This window comes from Phyllostomus hastatus, unplaced genomic scaffold, assembly GCF_019186645.2.
Source record: "Phyllostomus hastatus isolate PE091 unplaced genomic scaffold, TTU_PhHast_1.1 phas_scaffold_129, whole genome shotgun sequence".
Lineage (NCBI taxonomy): Eukaryota > Metazoa > Chordata > Mammalia > Chiroptera > Phyllostomidae > Phyllostomus > Phyllostomus hastatus.
Window position 1 is genome coordinate 12,705,256 of NW_025334009.1, and position 22,614 is coordinate 12,727,869.

A 22,614-nucleotide genomic window follows, 5' to 3' on the forward strand; every position below is an offset into this window, starting at 1 on the left:
AATATTTAATAACCTGTGAGTCCGCTCCACCACTGTGCCCCTCCCCCCACCCCCCACAGTGAGCCAGGTAAGCTACAGTTTGGACTATAAGACACGCCCCCCTTTCCTCCCAAATTTGCAGGGGGGAGGGGGGAGTGTATCTTATAGTCAGAAAAATGTGGTCATTCTCTTACCTTGCCTACTGGTTAGGAAGACCTGTTCCTGAAGAAGAGATGAATCTATTAGGAAACTTTTAAATTTCTGATGTTCCAAAGCGAGCCACCATTGGTTCAATGACCGGGAGAAACGAGAGGAAGCCTCCAGGCACGGGATACCCTTCAGTGATGGACAAGCTCGGCGGCGGAATAGTTTAGAGATCAACACCTGTATAGCCATATTCTCTGTGATTGTTCTGATGGAGGAAGAACTACAGGTCAGGCGGAGAGAGTGGATTGTGAAGAGGGTGGGCCTCGGACCCCACCGGTAGGGGTTTACTGATTTCCTGGGGCCCAGGGAGGGCTTGGGACTTGGGATCACATCAGTTGATCCTCATACGTGCTGAATGAAGTCCCTGAAGGTACACCTCATAGATTCATCTGTCTATAAATTCGCATGTCTATTTTTAACTTTTTGAGCTCACAGGGACTTATTTAGGAGTGTACTTAATAAGTGTCAGAAGTCCCGTCAAACGAGTGCATTAATTTTCTCAGCAGTCATCCGACATGACATTACGTCCCGCCAGAGTTTAAAAAAATACCTTGTATGCAAATTTCGGAGACCAAAAATAACTGTCCACATCAGTGCTACGAGTCATTTAAATTCAGTTCATCTGGACATCACATTCTCACACACACACACACACACACACACACGAGCGCACGTACTCACACATGGGTTCGTGGGCAAACTTCTTAAAACTCAATTTGCCTTTCTATTTAAATGCCTAGAAAAGAGCAGCTCAAGGCAATAATGAGAAAGTGCCCATTTCATAGCTGAACTGTTTTCATTAATGGGAAAACAGAGCGAGTGGCTGGTAGTGGGGTCTGGCCTTCGATGGCTAAACCGATTGAGAGCACAGACTTGCCTTGCACATTCAGTGCCTGGCAACCAGCAAGGTGAGGGGCACCAGGGAAGGACATAGGGAGCAAATGCTTTCCTTGCCTTTTTAAAAATATTTTATCGTGCCTGTTGCCAAGGAAACCACCTCCTTTGTGTGGTATATTCACAGAGGCACTGGAGATAGACTCCACCTCAAAGAGTTGCAAACTCCTTGAATTTTGTCATTTTTAACGATGGGAAATTAAGGAGAAAAAAGTGCTTGACAGAAGGTGGATAAACACCCTGACACGTCTGTGGAGTTGTCCCTGTATGGGGAGAGAAGCAGCTAAGCCAATAGGGACAGTTTATTTTGAAATACTTGTTGAGTCTGGAGGTTCGAGATAAATGAGAGGTTGGAAAGCCCTAGTTTTCCCACAATACACGTGTGCTTCCTTCTTGGAGAGGAAGGAGCGCAAGGGCGACACTGAGACTGAGAAACACTGCGTATGAGGCTCGCCAGGGTACTGGAGCGGCCTGGGGCTCAGCTGGAGTGGCTCCCCCCGTCCCCCCCCCCCCCACGGTGGCGGCAATGCCCTAGGCCTCGCTGCACCCACGAGGTTGGCGGCAGGATGATTAATTATCGCCATTACAATTGTGTCACATTCGATTACGAATTGGCATTTAAAATTCGCCGTTTGTTTGCTGCCAGTATATAAAAGTACAGTTAATTCCTGTGTATCATACTCTGCAACACTGTTAACTTCATTTATTAGTTCTAGCAGTTTTGTAGGCGATTGAGCAGCTTTTAGGTAGACCTGTGTCATCTGCAAATATGGTTTTACTCCTTTTTTAAAGATTTCATTTATTTATTTTTAGAGAGGGAAGGGAGGGAGAAAGAGAGAGAGAGAGAAACATCAATGTGCGGTTGCTGGGGGCCGTGGCCTGCAACCTAGGTATGTGGCCTGACTGGGAATCGAACCTGCAACACTCAGTTTTACTCTTAAAAAATAGTGTCACACAATTGTTGGAAGAATCCCTTTCTGTGCAAGTATAAAATGAGGATTTCTGAATAAGTAAAAATGCTGCATTAATAAGAAAGTGGCATGATCTACGATTGCAATACAGGTATGTGTCTGTGACATGCATACACATAAGCTCCAAGGCAGGAAAAAAAGAGGCAAAAATAAAATTCATTGTTGCGGTAATGGGGAGTTTTTGTGTCTTTTAAAAAAACTACAGTAAGTACTACTGTGTCATTTTCACAATTCATAAAATGGTACATACGCTAAATAAAACAACAAACATTACCATTAGAACCATCTTCTCTTTCTCCTAATTAATGCCATAATTTTCAGCTGTGGCAGGAGCTTTTTCTCTCTGGTTTATTTTTTTGTCCTTGGATTGTTTGATTCACCTCCCTGGTTAAAGCCAGATAGATCCAGTTGGTTTCAACTGGGCAAATGAAGGTCTCTATCAAGATTCACTTTAGACAGAGCACCTCGAACCCTCTGACCTCTGTAATGCAACACTGTCCATGCATAGAGAATGACTGGGGTGATATTTGTTTATGAATTGTTTTCCTTGAGAAAACAAATGCATGCAAACCCACTTGGAGCTCAGCTTGGAAGGTCCTACTGTACAGTCTTACACTACCTTGACACGTGTTCTCCATTACAGTATCCTGCATGTTTTGGCTCTATTCTGGCCCCTCCTTCTGCCATTTATTTTGTATTCTCAAAAGAGTTATAACCCACACCATCTCATAAAGAGTGCAATGGTGCTGGACCTACTTGCAAAAATAAAAACAAAAAAACAACAGAGTAAGAACATCTGGGAGAACGTTAAAAATGCAATTTTAATGAGTCTCTAGGTGCCTCCTAGAAAATGGTGTGGGAATCAGGGAGAAGATGGCAGCAGGCAATTAGGGGCTGGTGGGAGGCCTCAGAATCTTCGCTGCAGCCTGGGAGGATCCGCTGACAACTGTGAACAGCACCTGGATGAAGTCACGGTGGGGGAGGGGGCTGGCATCGCTTCCGGGCTTTGGACAGGAGCTAAGTGTGATGGCTTTAGCACGTTGCCATCATGCTCTCCCAATGAACACGTGTGCAAAAATGCCTCTGCCAAGGGATCGTGCCAGAATAACTGGATCAATTAGTGACCCTACATGCAACCCCATCAGCTCTAAAGAGCGTCTGCAGGTCACAGTGCATTAAAGGAATTCTGCTGAGTCCACTAGGCACACAAAATCCAATAGCCTTCCTGGGTTATAGTCCTGTTGCTTGGCTTCAGAGCTGTACTGTTCATGTGCCACTCATTTAGATGGAGGGCCCTTGGCATTTCAGAGCAGGAGAGGACGATTAAAGTTCTATTCTTATGCTGATGGCTTGGGGAAAGGGCACGCTAGGATGGAGGTTTGGCTGAATTTACATTGTGTCCCTGGGGAGAGCAGCCACGTTCGAACAGTGAGAAGAAAGAATTTTAAAGTGCAGTATTTTACAGGGCCACTCACTTCAGAGGTAGTAGTGTACATTTACTGACTGGCAAATTGCTTTTTGAATGGAAACATTCCAAGTTGGAACACTGACGCTTTTAAGTAGTAGTGAACCCCTTGGAAGTGACCAGTTTAAAAAGCCTCCAAAAGACTAACCATTTTCCTGTGGACACCATTGTATCTTTGAACTTGGGAAGCAAGGTAAAAGAAAGATCACTCAAGATGCTCTTCACTCTTTATCATTACAGATCCTTAAGTGAAGTCACAAACCCAGAGGGCTAACTTCATGCCGGCTCTCAGAACAGCAAGTTGAACAAGACATAGCTTAGCACTCTTCATGGTGCTCTGTCTGGATGGTGGGAAAAAATCTAGCACATTCTGGTAAGCATCTGAATGTTAGGTTTTGAATGTCTCTGTTAGAATGAAGTGTCCTGTCTCATCATGCCGAGGAGTGTGCTGAATGGAAAGAAATGAGATTGATAAAATGAAGGGGAAGTGCAGACAACTAAGACATGATATGAAAAGCACCCCAAGTTTGAAGTGAGAAGCCTGTTTAATATATGAAGAAAGGAAAAGAAAACAAGAGAGTTTAGACAACTTGTGTGGTCAATAATTAAAGGCAGGAGACTTCCCACTAAGATGGAGGCATAGGTGGATACACTGTGCCTCCCCACACAAGCAAAAGCAGGACAACAATAAATTAAAAAAACAAAACAAAACAAAAGACAACTTGAACTGACAGAAAATTGAACTGTATGGAAGTCTGACAACAAAGGAGTTAAGAAAGAAACGTTCATCCAGACTGGGAGGAGGGGCAGAGATGGGTAGCTAGGGCAGAGAGGACTCGAGAAGGCAGTGGCTGGAGGATCGGGGCAGGCAACGTGGTGGCTGATGGAGCGGGCGGTCCCACATTTGTGATGGGATAAACTGGGAGGAACAACTGGGGAGTGCAATGGACCGCCCAACCCAGGGTTCCAGTGTGTGGAAATAAAGCCTCAAAACACCTGTGGGGGTTAAGGCGGTGGGAGAAACTCCCAGCCTCACAGGAGAGTTCACTGGAGAGACCCACACAGTCCTACAACGTACACAAACCCACCCACCCAGGAATCAGCACTAGAAGGCCCAATTTGCTTGTGGGTAGTGGTGGAGAGTACTGGAAGCCAGCAGAGAGCTGAGCTGGTCACATTGTTCCCTCTCAGACCCCTCCCCCACATACTGCACTACAACCCAGCAACTGTGGTTGCCCCGCCCTGGTGAATACCCAAGACTCTGCCCCTTACTATGTAACAGGCGCACTGAAACAAAGAAAGAATGGCCCAAATGAAAGAACATATCAAAGCTCCAGAAAAAAATGCAACTAAGTGGTGAAGAGATAGCCAAGCTATCAGATGCACAGTTCAAAACACTGGTGATCAGGAAGCTCACAGAAATGGCTAAGTATGGTTGAAAAATAGAGGAAAAAGTGAAGGCTATGAAAAGTGAAATAAAGGGAACCAACAGTGAAGGGAAGGAAACTGGGACTCAACTCAACAGTTTGGACCAGAAGAAATAAATAAACATTCAACCAGAACAGAATGAAGAATGAGAATTTTAAAAAATGAGGAGAGGTTTAGGAACCTCAGGGACAACTTTAAAGATTCCAACATCTGAATCATAGGGGTGCCAGAAGGAGAAGACAACGGCCAAGAAATTGACAACTTATTTGAAAAATAATAAAGGAGAACTTCCCCAATCTGGCAAAAGAAATAGACTTCCAGGAAGTCCAGGAAGCTCAGAGAGTCCCAAAGAAGTTGGACCCAAGGAGGAACACACCAAGGCACAGTATAATTACATTAGCTTAGATTAAAGATAAGGAGAGAATCTTCAAAGCAGCAAGAGAAAAGAAGACAGTTACATACAAAGGAGTTTCCATTAGACTATCAGCTGATTTCTCAAAAGAAACCTTGCAGGCAAGAAGGAGCTGGAAAGAAATGTTCAAAGTCATGAAAGGCAAGCACCTTCATCCAGGACTGCTCTATCCAGCAAAATTGTCATTTAGAATGGAAGGGCAGATAAAGCACTTCCCAGATAAGGTTATCTTAAAGGAGTTCATCATTGCCAAGCCCTTACCATACAAAATGTTAAAGGGACTTATCTAAGAAAAAGAAGATAAAAAATATAAACAGTAAAATGACAACAAACCCACACCTATCAACAACTGAACCTAAAAAAAAAACAGAACTAAGCAAACAACTAGAACAGGAACAGAATCACAGAAATGGAGATCACAGGGAGGGTTATCAGTGGGGAAGGGGAGGGAAGGAATGGGGGACAAGGTACAGGGAATAAGTAGCATAAATTGTAGGTAGAAAACAGACGGAGGTTAAAAATAGTACAGGAAATGCAGAAGCCGAAGAACTTGTATGTATGACCCATGGACATGAACTAATGTGGGGGCAATGTGGGTGGGAGAGGGTGTGCAGGGCGGAAGGGAATAAAGGGGGGAAATGGGACAACTGTAATAATAAACACTAAAATATATTAAAAATAATTAAAGGCAGGAAATAAAATAAGAAAACAGATTTGAGGATGGGGTGGGAATAGAGACCATCAGGAATAAAAAAAAACAAGGGGCTTCTGAAGAAAAATGAGACTGAAAAATAGGATAATTCACAGATCCAGGTGACAACTTACAGCAGAAATCTCTGGAAATGAATTAACAAGAAGGAAAAGGAAGAGAAAAAGGGGAGAAAGCACTGCAAAAAATTGTTAACTTTTTAAATTCAGTCCTGTTAAATCATCAGGTAAACCTGACAGCTAAGGTTTAGTTGTTTGAGTTCTTTAGATTTTTCTAATGCATTCAGATTCCTTCTCAATAAAACAGGAATGTTAGTTTTCAAAAAACCAGAATTTTTATACCTATCTTGCCACTTCTCTTTCCTTATCATCTCTAATCCCTTCCTTCCTTCCTTCCTTCCTTCCTTCCTTCCTTCCTTCCTTCCTTCCCTGCTACTTTCCATGTTCTGTTGTATAATACAAAGAACACAGATAGTGCTATTATCTGTCTTACTTCCTATTTCTGCAGAAAAGCCGAAATCCTAACCATACCAGCAGTGCTTAACTACATAACAAATGAAAATGTAAATGCCTAAAGTCACATCCAGTGCAAAGTGCTAAAACAACTACTACAAGCACATTGGATGAATCCCTTTTACTGTAACTTCCTAGGGGACAGAGGGAACCTTGCCATCTACATTGGCTTGGGAACCGACGATTTTCAGGCCTAAAGATAGCATGATTCCCATTATTGCTGCTGTAATGTTAACCTTTCCCATAATCTCAGCTTCATACTTTTCATTCCCACATCTGTAAGTGGAATAATTAGACCAATTAATGAAAGAAACACATGAACATTTCCATAGAAACCTTTTCTAGACTGATATTTTCAGAACATCATGTTCCATAAGGACGTATCCATGTGACTTCCACTGATTTTAACAGAAATGAGACAATGAAACCCTCATGTGACTCTTAGCTAATTTACCCTCTGCTTTTAGTAACATAAGAACGCAGACAGAGTATACATCGCTTCCTCAGAGCTGCCAAGTGGAACGACTTTTGCACTGCCTCCCTGAGTGATTATTGGTAATACTGGTAATATATTTTTCTCAAACTTATTTATATTTATATATGGTTATATTCATAATTATATTTATATTGGCTTTAAAATATTAAAACATAGGACAATTATAGGTAGAATAATTACACAAGTAAGTCTTTATTAAAATCATCAATTTTGGGAATGGCGATTTAAGATAAAAGGAGAAAACCCCCCTGTCTAAATTAATAGATCGAATTCGCCACGCTGCTATTCCAAATTCTGTCATGAGCTGTGGTGTTCCGTCTCACCATCTCCAGCCGACCCAATGGGGGAAAAATTCCAGGTGAGGGATCTCATAAGAACAAAGGAAGAAAAAAGGTTTCTTAAGATAAACCGCTCTCAATTACACTGACATTGACTGCTTAATAAGTCAAGCTAAAAATACAGAATTCACTGTCAACTTTACTCAACTGCTCTGGTTAAACAACTTTATACAGACTCCGTGAAGGCACATTTTGCCCCATCCCAAATGTGCTTCAGAACATTAAAGAGGCAATAATCTTCTTTCTTACGAGGAGTTGCTAATACAAACACCGTGCTGCTACAACGAGAATATTATTCCTCAAAGGGAAAGAAAAACTACACATGTTCTTATTTATTGAACTTGTCTGCAGACCTATTAGGAAAAGACTGTGGCTTTGTTCTATTTCAAACATACACGTGTCACAGCTAATTACACCTTCCTGCCAGAGATGCCCCCAAGTCCCTTCGGAAGGAGAGACACACGATGAAGGAAGGGCCTGCCGTAAACAAAGGGGGACAGAGGGGATTTCCAGAGCCATCTGAACACTTTCAGAACGAGTCACCTGAAATGAGTTTTGATGGAAGCATTATTACTTTAAATTTACAGAAATTCCCAAATTGCTGAGCATATGAAAATCCAAACCTGCTGTACCCCCAGAAAGTGGCACAAAGGTTCTGTGACTTATTCCTTGGGCACTGGAACTTTGAAAAACGTGTTTATTTGCTTGTTTTTTAAAGATTTTATTTATTTATTTTTTATAGAGGGGACAAAGGAAGAAATGAGGGAGAGAGAGAGAGGCAGACAGTCAGGCAGACAGACAGATATCGATGCACAAGAGAAACATCAATTGGTTATCTCTCATGTAGCCCCAAATGGGGGCCTGGCCTGCAACCCAAGCATGTACCCTGACAGGGAATTGAACCAGCAACCTTTTGGTTCTCAAGCCGGCGCTCAACCCACTGAGCCAAACTAGCCAGGGCTAATGTGTTTATTCATTTGCTGATGTGGTTTGTTAGGCTGTCTATGTACTTGATTTCGCAATATTTAACTATAGTTTTGCCCTAAATAATGTTTGAACTGAATGCTGAGAGGTTTCCAGTTAGCCTTTGAAATCACCACTCATTCTCTCTCCCTCTCTCTCTCTCACACACACACACACACACACACACACACACACTCCCTATACATGAAAATAGGCACACATATTATTCATTCTTTCAGCACTTGGGAGTACTTGCTATGTAGTAAAATCATGCTGTATTTATGTTCTACTCAAAATTTGGATTTGTAGCCATTAATGCACTAATTTTAAATACTTACTAGATATAATTCATAAGATCCTACATGATGCACTATGAAGTATTAGATTTGTGCCTAAAATACAGATAATGTCAAATGAAAGACTAAATCTGGGTGGTCCTTTCTCTTTGCAATGACTAAAATAATGTGCTATCTATCACATTTCTCTCACGGTGGTAGACCAACCCATCAGCACCACTTGTGGGCAGGCTAGAACTTCAGAATCTTAGGATTCACCTAAGAATTACTGCATCAAAATAGACATTTGAACAAGATCCTCACTAGTATATATACGCATTAAAGTTGGAGGAGCACTGGCAACAGTAACCACCTCCCCAATTCCACACCATATGAGAGGGTGGGCATGGCATTTACAAGCTCTTGTTAGGACTCTTTGGAGGCCTGGGGTTGACCTGTGTGTGGAAGGGGCTAGAAGGAGTATACATCGCTCTACCGAATGAGGTACAAGGTACTTTGGATTTCTGCCTCAGAAAGGAACAGAAAAATCTAATGGCCTATTGTATAGTGTGTGTTTCTAACAGCCTGACACCCTCAAACTCTCTCCTTCTTCCGTGAGGAACTCCCTACGCCCAGCTGGGGTTTGCATGTGTAGAATGAAGGTTCGAATCGATGCAATCTGTATCCTAAGGGGCGGAGTATGACAGGCTGATTCCTGGATGATGCCGCCATCCTGTTATCAGGTAGAAAACTAAAGTAAATGGCATCTTACATTCCCTGGCCCAGTCTCCTCTTCCCTCACCATTCAGCGTTATGCCTTTTATTTACATGTGTTTGAAACTAATCACGATCTTTATCTGTACCCATCATTCCCGTCTCTGATTAATGGGGACCCCAGGAAGCCTGGTGTAAGGCTTATCTCCACCTTCTCTGTTGGGGCAGAAGAAGGCGATGCTGTGAAGGTGGGGAAGCACCAACTTCCCTCTTAGGAGGGGTGGGGCCAGGGAGGTAACATAGCTCCAAATGTCACTCCTGTTTCTGTGCTCTCCTTACAAGCTGCATCTGTTCTGTGGCACCGAATTGACAAAATTAAGGGCCAAATCTCCCCAGTCAGACTCTGCCAGCCTGAGGAAGCCTGCTGAGCTTCTGAAACCAGCATTTGTTCCTCAGTCTGTAAACACTGAAATCGTCGAAGCCGCCCTACTGGCTCTGATGGGAGACTCCACATCAGGCAGGAGGCTGGCCTTCAGGTTCCTTATTTCCCAAACGCAGTGATCACACTCCACTTCTATTTCTACTATCTAGATCTCATGACGGCTGTCAGCGGAACTTAAGACAAAGTCCAAGTGAGGTTTCTATTGACTATAAGTGGAAAGAGGGAGAAAAGAGGCTCGGAAACTTCTAAAGACCTCCACCTTTGTCTCCTGCAAGAGAGTCCAGCTCTGCTATTGCAAGGCTGCTTGGAGCATCGTTACTCAACACAGAGGCCGGAGAGGAACAGGGCAGAAGCCAGGAGGCTTAAAGCGGCCTCACGAAACCTGTATGAGATGTTGCCGCATGATGTATTGTTAAGACTCCCTTTTCATGGTCTCCTTCTGAACACTGATTTGAAAAGTAAAACATTTTCATGAAAAGTGCTCTGTAACACTGGTTTTTACCCCCAGTGGATCATACAGCAGGTGGTTGCAAGTGGGGAGCAGCTTTTAAGAAGCAGAGGGGAGAGGCATCTCCACAGTTTTCGGAATCCACAACCAAATGATTTACTGCAGTTCGAAGTTCAGCTAATTTAAGATTCACTCAAGTTCTGCGTTTTTCTGCCCTCCTCGCCTGCCCTGCAGGCGTCTTCTCTTCCTATTCTCCTGTTCCCGTGATATCTCAGAATATGGAATCTTCTGGTCTATTAGGAAAGCAGAGCTGTTGGATCGCCTATTCAGACAGTTATCTAACTTTGTCATTCTACCTAAACCTGAAGTAATCTTACTGGCATTAAGCAGCAGCACTGAACACCTGCCAACAAAGAGACAGAGGCAGCAACTTATAGGAACAGCCACGTAACAGCTACATATGGTCAGAGAATCTTTACTTTCTAGGCTATTCTTATGGAATGTTTCTAACTTAGGGAACAAAACATTTATTGTTTATTTGGGAAGCTAACAGGGTAATAACTTCAAAGTTTCCCCTCCATCCTCTCCATCCTGGGTCTTTGGGGGTCCTGGGGATGACCTTCACCTTGAGATTCATTTTGCAACTTTAGGGAGTGCTATAGTTGGAGTCCTGAATATCCGCCTCCCAGCAACTGATACAACTAGTAAGTGGAAAAATCAACCGAAGTGCAGAAGTTCTGAACAACACAATAAATGATCAGGATTTGATTATCATGTATAAAATGTTCCATGCAACAACAGCAGAGCGCCCAGTTTTTCAAATGCTCGTGAAACGTTCACCAAGGTAAACAATATCCTAGGCTGTAAAACCAGCCTCAACAATTTCACAAGAATTGAATCCATGGAGATTATGTTCTCTGATTCTAATGGAATCAGTCTAGAATCAATAATGGAAATATAACAGGAAGAGCTCTAAACAATTCGGCATTCAACAATGCATCTCCAAATCATCTGCAGTTGAAAAGGAAATCTTTAAAAAGTTAAAAATGCAAAGAGATGAGTGAAAAGGAAAATGTACTGCACCCTTGCTGATTTGATTCCCAGTCAGGACACGTGTCTGGGTTGCCAGCCAGGTCCCCAGCTGGGGGCATGCGAGAGGCAACCAATCAACGTTTTTCTCCCTCTCTTTCTCCCTCCTTTCTCCTCTCTCTGAAAATCAATAAATGAAATCTTTAAACAAATTTAAAAAAGAAAATGTACTGTATGAAAATACGTGTGGCACAGCCAAAGCAGACCTGAGAAACTCAGCACTAAATGCTTACATTAGAAAAAAAGTTTTCAAACAAATAATCTAACACTCTTCCTTGAGTAACTACAAAAAAAGTAGAGCAAAATAAACCTGGAGTGAGCAGAAGGAAGAAAATAATAAAGGTAAATGCAGCAGTCAACAAAACTGTAAAAAATAAATTGAAACAGTCAGTGAAAGAAACAGCTAGTTCTTTGAAAAGATCAATAAACTTGATAAATCTAGCAAGACTGACAAAAATAAAACAAGGGAATTTAAACATCATCAGCATCAAGAATGAAACAGGATATCACAACATATCCATTAGCCATTAAAAGGATGATGAAGAAGTAACACTAACAATTTTATAGTTGTGAATTCAACAACTCAGATGAAATGGACTATTTCTCAATGACCACAAATTACTGAAAGTCAGCAAAGATGAGACAGGTGATCTTAGTAGTCCTATAACCATAATTAATTGAATTCATAATTAAACAGCTTTGGAAACTATCTTTAAATAAAAAGTAAACAATAATGCTTCTACTGTAAAAATCTTGAGACCCACATGGTTTCATTGGAGTAGTCTATCAAACATCAAAAAAAATTTTACCACAAATTTTACACAATTTTTTTTTCAAAAAGAGAACGAAACACCTCCCCATTCACGTTACAAGGCCAGCGTTATTCTGATACCAAACTGTGACTTAGCCATCCCCAAACGCCCACTGATAAATGCATGCAGGGCTTTATGAGCTCATGCTACACGTAGGACATGTCCAAGATTTTGGAGAGGCGAGAATGAAGCTACATACATTTCCTTTTAAGTCAAACTGAAAAGGGAATTTGGAGCTGGAGACACTAAGAGAAAGTCTTCTCCCCACCCCCTTTCCAATGTATGATTCATGCGTAAACGTCTCAGCTGCCCTCTGCTGTCTGCTCTTGTCCAGCTCTGGAAAGCAGAGTGGAAGCCATGGTGCATCCGGAAGCTCAAGTCCAGGGTTCCTCATGTGTTCTGCTATTAATGCCTACTTGTGCATTTGAATAATTAATTAAATGTTATGTGCTTCTGTCAGGTGGGCATGCTATTTAGTCCCAACATGCAGGTTTCTATGTGATCATCCGTACCAGGCAATAATGGCAAAACTAGGAACTGTGCTTATGTTGTTACCATGACGTGGCTTATGCTCAGGCTTAAAACCACTGTCATCTGGTGCTCCTCCCAACTCCATCAACCTTGCGATGTGGAGTAACTTATTTCACTTCTCTGTGTAATGGCTTACCTGTCTGTCAAACAGGAGTGCTATAGCTAACATTTCCCTTGTAAATTTGTGGTGGGGATTAAACATTGCAATGTCGGTAAACATTTAGCACAGCAACTAACCCATAAGAGATCCTGATCTCAGGGTGGGTATAATTATAATTAACATTTCTGTGGCCTTCGAGATGTTATTAATCAAGAGTAAAACCATAACAACATAGGTGTTTACTAAAAGCAGCATGATAATTGACTACTAAAATAAACCTCAACATTAAGGACTGAAAGGTTTGCTTCTCAGCATTTCATTTCACTATTTGACCACTGAGAAAAACATGTTATCCAGTAAGACACTCATGTCCAAGCCTTTCAAAGCCAGAAGGGTTTGAAAACCATAGATTTATTTTTATAAGCTCTAACCTGATAACTGCTTTCTAATAGAGTTAGTTGTTGGTTATCAACAATTGCCACTCCCTCCACTGTTGGGGGGACCCGATAATGCCAAACTGACAATAAACGGTTTTTCCATTAGAAAAATTTCTGTGTTCAAGGTCTTTATTTTCCTCACATATGTTGCTACAAAATTCAAATACCACCGGGCAGGTTTACCATTTAATTTCTCCAAAGTTTCTTAATATTAATGGCCTTTATTTAGAATCACCACCAGCATAAGCACTGCCTGCCACATGCTTAGCACATTCTTCACCCACTGGGAGGTAAAGAGCACAAAATCCCTCAGGGGAGGACCTTCTGTCCCCTCACTGGGCCCCAGTGTAACTCACATGTCCCCCTATTTATCAACCATGGAATACCCAAGGCACTGTCTAAAATTCCACTGTGTATGGTTCTAAGGCCTTGGAAAGATGTAGTAACTTACAGCACTTTCAGTTTCCAAGAATGAAGGAGAAGAAGTAAACACTTTTCAACTGTAATTAAATGAAGATTAAGAACAGTGCCACGAAGCAAATTGAGATTAAAATCTCATTTGGCTACAGCGGACATAATCTTGTCCCATTCTAATGCTTATCCCGTGATAGCTGAGTTTGCTAGGATACAGTCTGGGGTCGGTACCAGCAGAAGATGGGAGAGGGTCGGATTCAAGATAGAAAACTGTAGGGGACAGGAGGGAGCGTGAGGTAGGGCGGCACTGTGTGGTGTGCCATGCCAACACAGGTCCAAGGTCAATTAAAGAGAGAGAGAGGGCCTATCTTCAAGCTCTTCCAGGAAATCTGACTTTTATAGCTACCCAAAGAGGCTCTTTCCTCTCTGAGATAGTCCTCTGACAAATAGTTGCTCCCCCAATAACCCTGCTATGTCCTTTTGGAAAGTCTCTGATGGTGTCACCTGAACTCGGCAAAAGGCCTGCCAGTGACAGGACCAGGGGCCTCCGTGCACTGTCAGAAGACATTGCGTGTGCTGGGTCACCTGCATTTTATCAGCAGTGGCGATTCTCAGCGAGGCCAGGGCAGACCATCTGCCTTCCCAAACATTCAGTGAATTCAACACTGCAGTGGACACTGCATTGGATTTTAGGTGTGACATCCCCTGGGATGGCCACAGAAAGCAGGAGCTCAAATGTCTCAGTCCACCTGTGTCTACCGATGTTCTGCTTCTGGATACGGTTCATGTATCATTTCTCTCTTCTCCTCTCCCCAAGTCCCCTTCCTTAACACCAGAAACAGTGCTTCTATTTCGAGCAGGGTGCTGCTTTAGAATGCACTCTTCTAATTGCAATGTCATTATCTCACCTCGGAGGTGGCACCTCCGTGGTGAGGTGGGAGCATGGGGCCAGTCAAGGCCACCAGGCTGCTACGGAACGCAGTTGAGACCAGTTAGGTCTCTCTAGGATGGGGAGGGTGGTTTCTGCATCCCACTCTTTTTAAAAAAAGTAAAAAGTGTCACACGTATTTTCCCTTGTGGGGACACTCATAAGTGAAGTTAGTGGGAAACCTGAGGCTTATTCCTAATCTGAGTCTGTTGCCCCATGAACACATTCACCCAACTTTTTCAGGCCCACCCCTTGCGTAGACCCAGAGTTTACAGGGTTAGTGGGTTCCAGAACGTTTGTAACCACGTTCCCATCTATGGACTCAACTCTAGCACAGGACTGAAATAGCTGTTTAGAGAACCGTCACACAATGGCACCAAACTAAACTTAAAATATTTGCATAATTAGATACGTGCATCTTTCTTCTTCTAAAGGCTTTGGGAACTAACAGGAAAACTTTGTTATGGCTGTTGGACCAATATCTAGAAAGTTATAAATTAATTTTTTGATAAACATTAGCAGAAGAAAATAAGACAGTGCAGGATGCAAACAACACATTACTCTGAATATATCTAAACTGATAGCACAGTTACCACCAAATGATAGAGCTAGTACCATTTTCCAACAATCAGAGAAAACATTACCAAATGCTTTTAAAAATAACTAGTAATTTAAAACCTTTTTGTGCTCTTATTACTGAAAAAGTGTGAAGTCAATTCAGAGGTCAAAATATAATCATTCCCAAAGTAATACAGTGTTGAAACAAGACAAATTCTGGTTAGGTGCTACGCATTCCTCTAATTCTTCTCCCACAGACTTTAAATGGCCACAAGATGAACTAAAGAACCTACAGCTATACAAAATACAGAGGAATTTAATTATCTTTTCAATCTGACAAAACACTAGCAGCATTCTTAGGATGGCTATTGGTATTAATCTGTGGCAAGGACTGTGCTTTTTGCCATAGCCAATGAACATGGTACATGTCCTGTTTCTATTGCATGTATGTACCTGTAGATATCATATACACATAAACACATATTCGGTGCAGAAACCAGACGACAGACGACGGAGCAGGCATTGATGAGCAGCCGTGGGAAGCACACGCTCTAACCGGACCTACTTACGGAAGGAAGGCAGGGTCCCCAGGCCGGCGGTCTTCAGCATGACAATTAGCAGTTTTCCCTGCAGTGTGGTCAGCAGGAAGGACAGAAACCTCTCCCTAGCACAAGTCACTCAGCCCTGCTGGGTTGCTGCTGCTCTTGGGGGAACGGCATCCCGTTAGGAGTGTGACACAGTAGGGAAAGAGACCGGTTCACTGTGAGACCTGCTACTCACTCTCGTACAGTGCATCGGCCCCCCTTCCCACTGCACAGTGGCTGCCGAGCTCCGGGCTGCAGGTGGGCGGCCCTCGAGAAAGCGAGCCGAGGAGTCAGGGTTCCACCGGGACACAGGCTGCAAGGTCAGTGGCCTTCTTTTAAGACAGGGCATTTAAGGATGGTATGGAGACAACCTAATGTGGTCCCCTAGCCTGGGGAATGGGGGAAGAATTCTCTTTAGGTTAAAAAGGAAAAAGAAAAAAAGAAAAAGAAAGGTATGCACTAGGAAGGCGGGGGTGTGGCTGGCTCTCTGCTTCAAAAGACACTAAGAGGATCCAAAAATAAGTCACGGAGACTGCATTTAGCATGCATGCCTGGGACACTGCGGTGACGGGAGATTCGCCTTCTTGTACCTGTTCCTCTTCCAGACAGAGTTAATCAAATGCTCCATTTTCTTCTCTGGGTAAGGGAAATGAGCTGATTTCAATGGCCACGCATGGATTCTCATTCTGAGAGGACCGCCGAGAGATTTATGTGCAAGAATAACTGGGTTAGAGGAGGAAATGGGAGACGGATTCCAAGTACCTGCTTGCTGTGCTGTCTGCGGCATCTGCTGCCCCCTCTGAGCACTGTACGGAACGGAGGCCATGGGCCGGTACTGCTGCGTGGTTGAGGTAGGGTACTGACCAGATGGGTAGTAATAAATGGGCATCTGGGGAAGAAAGGGAAAAACAGCAGGGAAGGATGATGGTAGGTTAAGTAACATTTTTTAAAAAAATATAAAATATACTGTCATCAGGTGGCATCATGCAATTGTAGTAGATTATAAACATAGCTGCCAAAATCCTCCCCCAGGCCGGCATGTGTGTGCACGCAGCTCCTCCCATGAAGAGGGGATCTCTGTTTCCCCAGCCCTTGAATCCCAGCTGGCTCTGTGGCTGGCTTCGATACGTGGTGACTTCGGAGACTTGCAAGCCTGATCCTTATGAAGGCGTGCCGTGCAGCTTCCCCTTTGGTGGGAGCAGGGCCCAGACCCCAGGAGAAGTCCGGGCTGTCCAGCTGGAGAAAAGGGCCATGTGGCACCCCGGTTGCGAGGCTACACCGAGTTCTAGGCATGGGAGTGAGGCCGTCTTGGGTGTTCCAGCCCCAGCCCACACCGTGTGGAGCAGAGGAGAGCCATCCCAGCTGAGCTACTCGTAACCAATACAGTGGTGGCGGTTTGAAAACACTAGCAGAGAAGAGTCGTCCCAGCTGAGCTACTCGTAACCACCAATACAGTGGTGGCGGTTTGAAAACGCTACGCTCTGTGTTGTTTTTACTTAATGAAAAAAGCACGCATGGCACGTCTCCACATTTGCACGTCTGCCCATGGGCTGTACCTCAAGTGTTCTTTTCCTTGTTCCATCATGGAGTAACCAACTTTTAAAATGTCTCCTAAAGTAATTGAAAATCACTATGGGTTTTACCCTACACTTTAACCTTTGTTTCTTCTCAAAAAGAAATTCGTGGACGTCCAAACTGATCATGAATAATGAATGCCTGTTTCCTTTCCCCCCTCTTCCTCTTTCTATTTTTCCATCTGTTGAAGGGGGGAATGAAATCACTGCTGTGGCAGAAGCCCTTTCTGTTTCAGACACACCCTGGGCTCTGAGCTGTCTTTGCTTTGGCCATCCCCTGACACTGACATTCTTTCATCAAGGAAGAACTCTCATTAAAAAAGTCTTCAATGAAACATTCTGCCACCTCTTTGACAGTAAAAATGTATAAGAACACTTGTATGCTATAGAGGCTAAAAGAGCTAAATAATTTCCCCAACAGTTAAGTTTAACGTATTTATTAGCAAAATAATTGACATATTAATGAGGCCCTTTCTCCTACAACTTAAAATTATTTTTCACAACTCTTTAAATTCTATTAGCAAGGAGACATCATGGAGAAGGCAACTGAAGATGAACTATTAATTAACCACTTAAATGAAAATGAACAGCTGAGTGAATATTACTTCATGGTGGAGGGTTCTGCATGGCTTGAAAAGAAAATAATTTATTCAAGACGTTCATTCGGTGAAACAAATGATGAGAAGGTGACACTGTACTTTAAGGAGCTCGTCCAATACAATATTTTATAATTAGGATGGAATTTGCTTGGGATACGTGTGCACTGAAAATGGACCAGAAAATGCCTCTCTGCATCTTACATCTTGACAGTAATCACTTGCAATATTCTGCCAGGGATACCCAGGAGAGCACCAGAGATGTTTGGTGGTGAACAGCGACACGTAATCAGTCTCTGAGAAGACAGTAAAAATCAGTGATCTGCGGCGTCTCACATGCTCAAGTCAATTAAATATGATTCATGGCTACTTGTGAGTGCACGAGTGAGCTCGGCTTCCCCCAAGGGAAAGGGGAGGACCGTGGATGTCGGCTGAGCTTTCTCCTGAGGGGAAGAGAGGGGCTCCTACCCGGAGCGCCAGGCTGGCTCCAGAAAATGCTGCGAATCGATAGGAAAGGGAAGAACACGTGTCCAGAGCAGCGACGTGAGGGTGCTGAAAGTCCCCTAGGGGCAGGCCCTCCTCTTCCCCACAGCCGTGCCTTCCCGGGCAATCCAGCGAGCAGGGCACCGCGGGGAAGGGACTGCTCTCACGTGGCCTCTGTTCCAGCAGTCTGGACATTGGGATGTTTCCCCGCTGTACTTGTAGCATGGACGGTCGGGTCAGTTTACTTAAACATACTTTCTGAGACCCAAGGCTTTCCACAACTGATGAACAGGACAGACCAGGTCCCACAGGTGGGGAATGTAAGTCTGGACCAGAAGAGCAAGACATGTTGAACTGCTGATACTCCACCTGGAACTAGAGAGGCCCAAGTGCACCACAAATCACCTGTGGTCACGGGTGTGAGAAAAAGCTTGCTCACCTGTGCAGGTGGAGGCTGTTGCACAAAGCCCTGTGGCGAGGGAGGGGCCTGGAGGACTTGTTGGGAGATGGAAGGCCCAGAGCCCGAGAACCCTCCGGCGGGCAGCTGCTGGCCGGCGGAGGCGATGACGTAGCCGGGCTGCTGGCTTGGCTGGGGCAGGAGGGAGGGCGGGTAGACCGGGCCGGGTGGGGGCTCCGGAGTCTCTCCTGAGGATTGCCTGCTCAGGTTCATCTGGCTGAACTGTGTCGCCACATCTTCTCTCTGCGAGGCCCGGAAAGAAAGGAACAGATCAGTGAGACCAGCTTAGGGACGGGAGAGGCACAGAGGGGCAGACACCGGCCACGTGCCTGGCCTTGTGGGAGAGGCAGGGAGTGCACTTTGGGGAAATAAAAGAAAGGAATCCTCCGTCCAGAACAAGAGAACGGAACGCGAGAACACCGATTTAATCATGCCAAGGAGCAGAGATGGTAACCCAATCTGGCCCTAACTCCCTCTTTCAATGGAAACAAGTTGTTTCTTTCATTAAGGGGTGGGCTCCTCAGGATGGTGCTGAGACAGGGACGGTGTGGTGTTCCGTCCTGAAGGGTCAGCCGGTCTTCCCAGCAGTAGCCACAGATCTGCCTCTGGGGAGAGGAGGAAAGACTCAAGGCCATTGTCACCATGGCTGCTGCAAAGATGGACTCAGGACTGGCATCACCAACAGGCTGGGTGGGACCCCACTTGTCTATTAGGGAGTCTTTGTTCACTGGCCCGACCTGCGATTTAGGGGCAATGCTCGCTCTTCATGTCCCGAAGGACCTAGTACATGGAGGGAAAGTGAAGGGGAAAAAAGGGGGCTGGGATGTGAGGGGCAAAACTCTATCGGGAGCATAAGGGTGATGACGGTGACCATCTCGGCACTGACTTTAAGGTATTCCCCAAAGCCTCACACCAAGTTCACGTGTCTCTGTGTTTCCAACTCCTCATTCTGAAAGCATTCAATTCCTGATTAGCTGGTAAACTCTTAAAAAGGTTTAAGATGACAGAACCACTCAACACGGGCCAGATAACACAAAAACCAACCAACCAAGCATGACTGCGAAGATGGGTTGGAATGTTCTAGAACGAGACATCCGCGCGCGCGCACACACCGTCATGGCCAGCCCAGGGCACCCACCCAGCACTGGCCAGCCCTGCACAGGAATGCGGTAAAACCCGTGAGTGTGCCCTCCCAGGGGAGAAGCCGCTCCCACAGAATCCATACCATGGGGAACTGCTGCGTTGGGGACACAGGCAGGAGATGCGGGGGAGGAAAAGAGACTGCTGGATATTGCACTGACTGGGAGGAAGCCTGCAGCCCCTGGACAGACTGGAGGAAAGAAAACGGTGATCAGGTCACAGGGAAGCACGGGGGCATGAAGTCCCACAGGAAGGCTGTCGTATGTGAAGGATACCACCCACCGCCCCCCACATGTCTTCCTGGCTCAGTGCGTTCCAGAGTCGGGGACCACCAGCCTCTAAGGGAATGTCAAGGCCATTGCCGGCTCAGGGTGAACTCTCCTTTGAGAAGGTGCTGCTGTATTTTCATGTTGTTAGATCCTCTGGGCCTAAAAATATTGCCCCCGCATATGACCCAGAACCTTCTCCCATGTGAAGACTTGGCTATTTTTGATCCATCTGGTTTAGCTAGATAATAATGTAAGCCTAGAGTAATTTAAGAAGCAACAAATAAATCTACTACCTTCAGGGAGATTTGCCAAATAAGAGCTACCACCTTCAGGGACTAAGAGGTGAGGGAAAAAAATTTAAAACAAGGTTCCCTCCAGCAACCTACCTGGGACACTTCAGGCTTCCATGGACATTGCCACGTGTCACCCTAGACAGTGGGGGTAACTCTACATCTCTGGAAGGGGGTGTATGAATGGTCAGGTCACCTTGGAATTAATGATTTCTTTCCTTCCCTTTGATTAAAAAAGCTTACTACTGACTCTTTGCAGACATGAACACAGTCTGTGTTGGGAATGCGTGGGCAAGATTCTATTGTACAAAGGCCTGGGTGGGAATATATGTTCAGTTGCCAAGAAAGGCTCCTTGATACACTAAAGTAGCATCTAGACCTAAGAAAAAAACTTGTCATTCATTCTCCCCAGTACCGTGCCCTCACCAGGTAAGTCACTGGATGGGACACTCATCTCTGTCTGAACTTAGGAATCCAGATGAAATCCTGTCCACCTGCAACCATGGACTCTGCGCTGCCAGGTTTCACTGGGCCAGCTCCTTACCTGAGTGACCAGCGTTCCTGCCATTTGCGGCTGCGGCGGTGGCACCTGCTGCTGCGGCTGAGGAGAGGGCTGCTGCCGCGGCGGCTGCTGGGACGGCCCCACCACGGCACCTCGCAGGGGCTGCTGACTGCTGGGGGGGTTGTACACCGCAGGGCTGCCGTCGGGATTCACAAAGGGCTGGCCTGCGGTGGAATCAGAGCTTGGTCCCGGTGAGCCCCTTACCTCCCCTTGGCCAGAAAGAACCACTCTGACAGATACTTAAAAAGCAACCTAGAGTAAAGGGGTGGGGCAGTGGGAGCCTCGCACACCCGAGCTTCACCTTGTAGGGACTTGGATGTTTTCGACCTGTCCGGTTCACCCAGGTAATAATGTAAGCCCAGAGCAATTTACGAAGCAGTAAATAAATCTCCCACCTCCCGGGAGACGTGCCGAAGCTCAGTGCATCTGTGCACAGTGGCACCCAGTAGAGAAGCGATCTTCACGGAGCCTTGCGTTTTGCTGCCCCGTACCTCGCAGCCATCAGTGGGATAATGCATGCCCTGAGGGGGCTGCTTTCTTTTATACAATTCCAGCCAAGTTTGGTTACATGTTATTCACCGATACATCTGTTTACCTTCCTCTAGCTTTGTCACCAATTCAGTATCATTGTCGTTTCTTTCTTTCTTTCTTTCTTTTCTTTCTTTCTTTTCTTTCTTTCTTTTCTTTCTTTCTTTCTTTCTTTCTTTCTTTCTTTCTTTCTTTCTTTCTTTCTTTCTTTCTTTCTTTCTTTCTTTCTTTCTTTCTCTCTCTCTCTCTCTTCCTTTCCTTCCTTCCTTCCTTCCTTTCCTTTCTTTCTTTCTTTCTTTCTTTCTTTCTTTCCTTCCTTCCTTCTTCCTTCCTTCCTTCCTTCCTTCCTTCCTTTCTTTCTTTCTTTCATCTATCTATCTATCATCTATCTATATAGATCTATAGATATCTAGATATCACATACCACATTCACCCACTCACTTCTCTGAATAGACACACGCAGGAATACGTGGGGGGTTTAGATTTTAAAGGTCATCCAGAATAAACTTGTCATGGGATCATCTGGTAATAAGGCAAAGGGAAGTACAGTGTTTTGCCTCTTGAAATAATGGCAGAGTTCACTTTTTGTTGCCACTATTTGGGGAGTTCACAGAGCAGTATTGTTGGAGCCTCACCAGGGCTCTGTGAGGGAGGAAGGTGTGGCCTGGCCTCCCCGTGTTTCAGGAGAGGAGAGGAAGGCCCACCAGGGAGGCGATAGGAGCAAGGAGCTGAAGGGAAGAGAGCCTAGGGCAGCAAATGAAAGGGAGGAGAGGGGGAGGAAAAGGAAGGAGACAAGGAGGACACACAGGTTTCCAGTGTGGCAGGCACCGTGACAGGCGGCTGACATGCATGCTCTTAGCTCTTCCAACACCCCTCAGATACAACTGTGCAGATAAGGAAAAAAGAATCTATTATATTTTATATAACTTTCAACTTACTCCAGAGAAGTATGAAAAGCTGACCATAATTAAGGTGAAAAACATAACTGTGGAATATTCAATGTTCTTTT

General features: G+C 44.7%; 1 protein-coding gene across 26 annotated transcripts in view; it reads right to left on the minus strand.

Moving 5' to 3' along the window:
• The window catches only part of ARPP21 (cAMP regulated phosphoprotein 21), a 150,414-nt gene that overhangs the window by 37,625 nt on the left and 90,175 nt on the right, over positions 1–22,614 (minus strand). For 24 of the 26 annotated variants that reach the window (XM_045857078.1, XM_045857102.1, XM_045857099.1 and 21 more), the window contains 4 exons: positions 21,060–21,241; positions 20,042–20,146; positions 18,799–19,059; positions 16,469–16,595 (listed from right to left, as the gene is read on the minus strand). In XM_045857078.1, the coding sequence (XP_045713034.1) occupies positions 16,469–16,595; positions 18,799–19,059; positions 20,042–20,146; positions 21,060–21,241 (675 nt within the window). The remainder of the gene's footprint in view (positions 1–16,468; positions 16,596–18,798; positions 19,060–20,041; positions 20,147–21,059; positions 21,242–22,614) is intronic. The other 2 variants (XM_045857098.1, XM_045857096.1) reach the window with 1 other exon arrangement.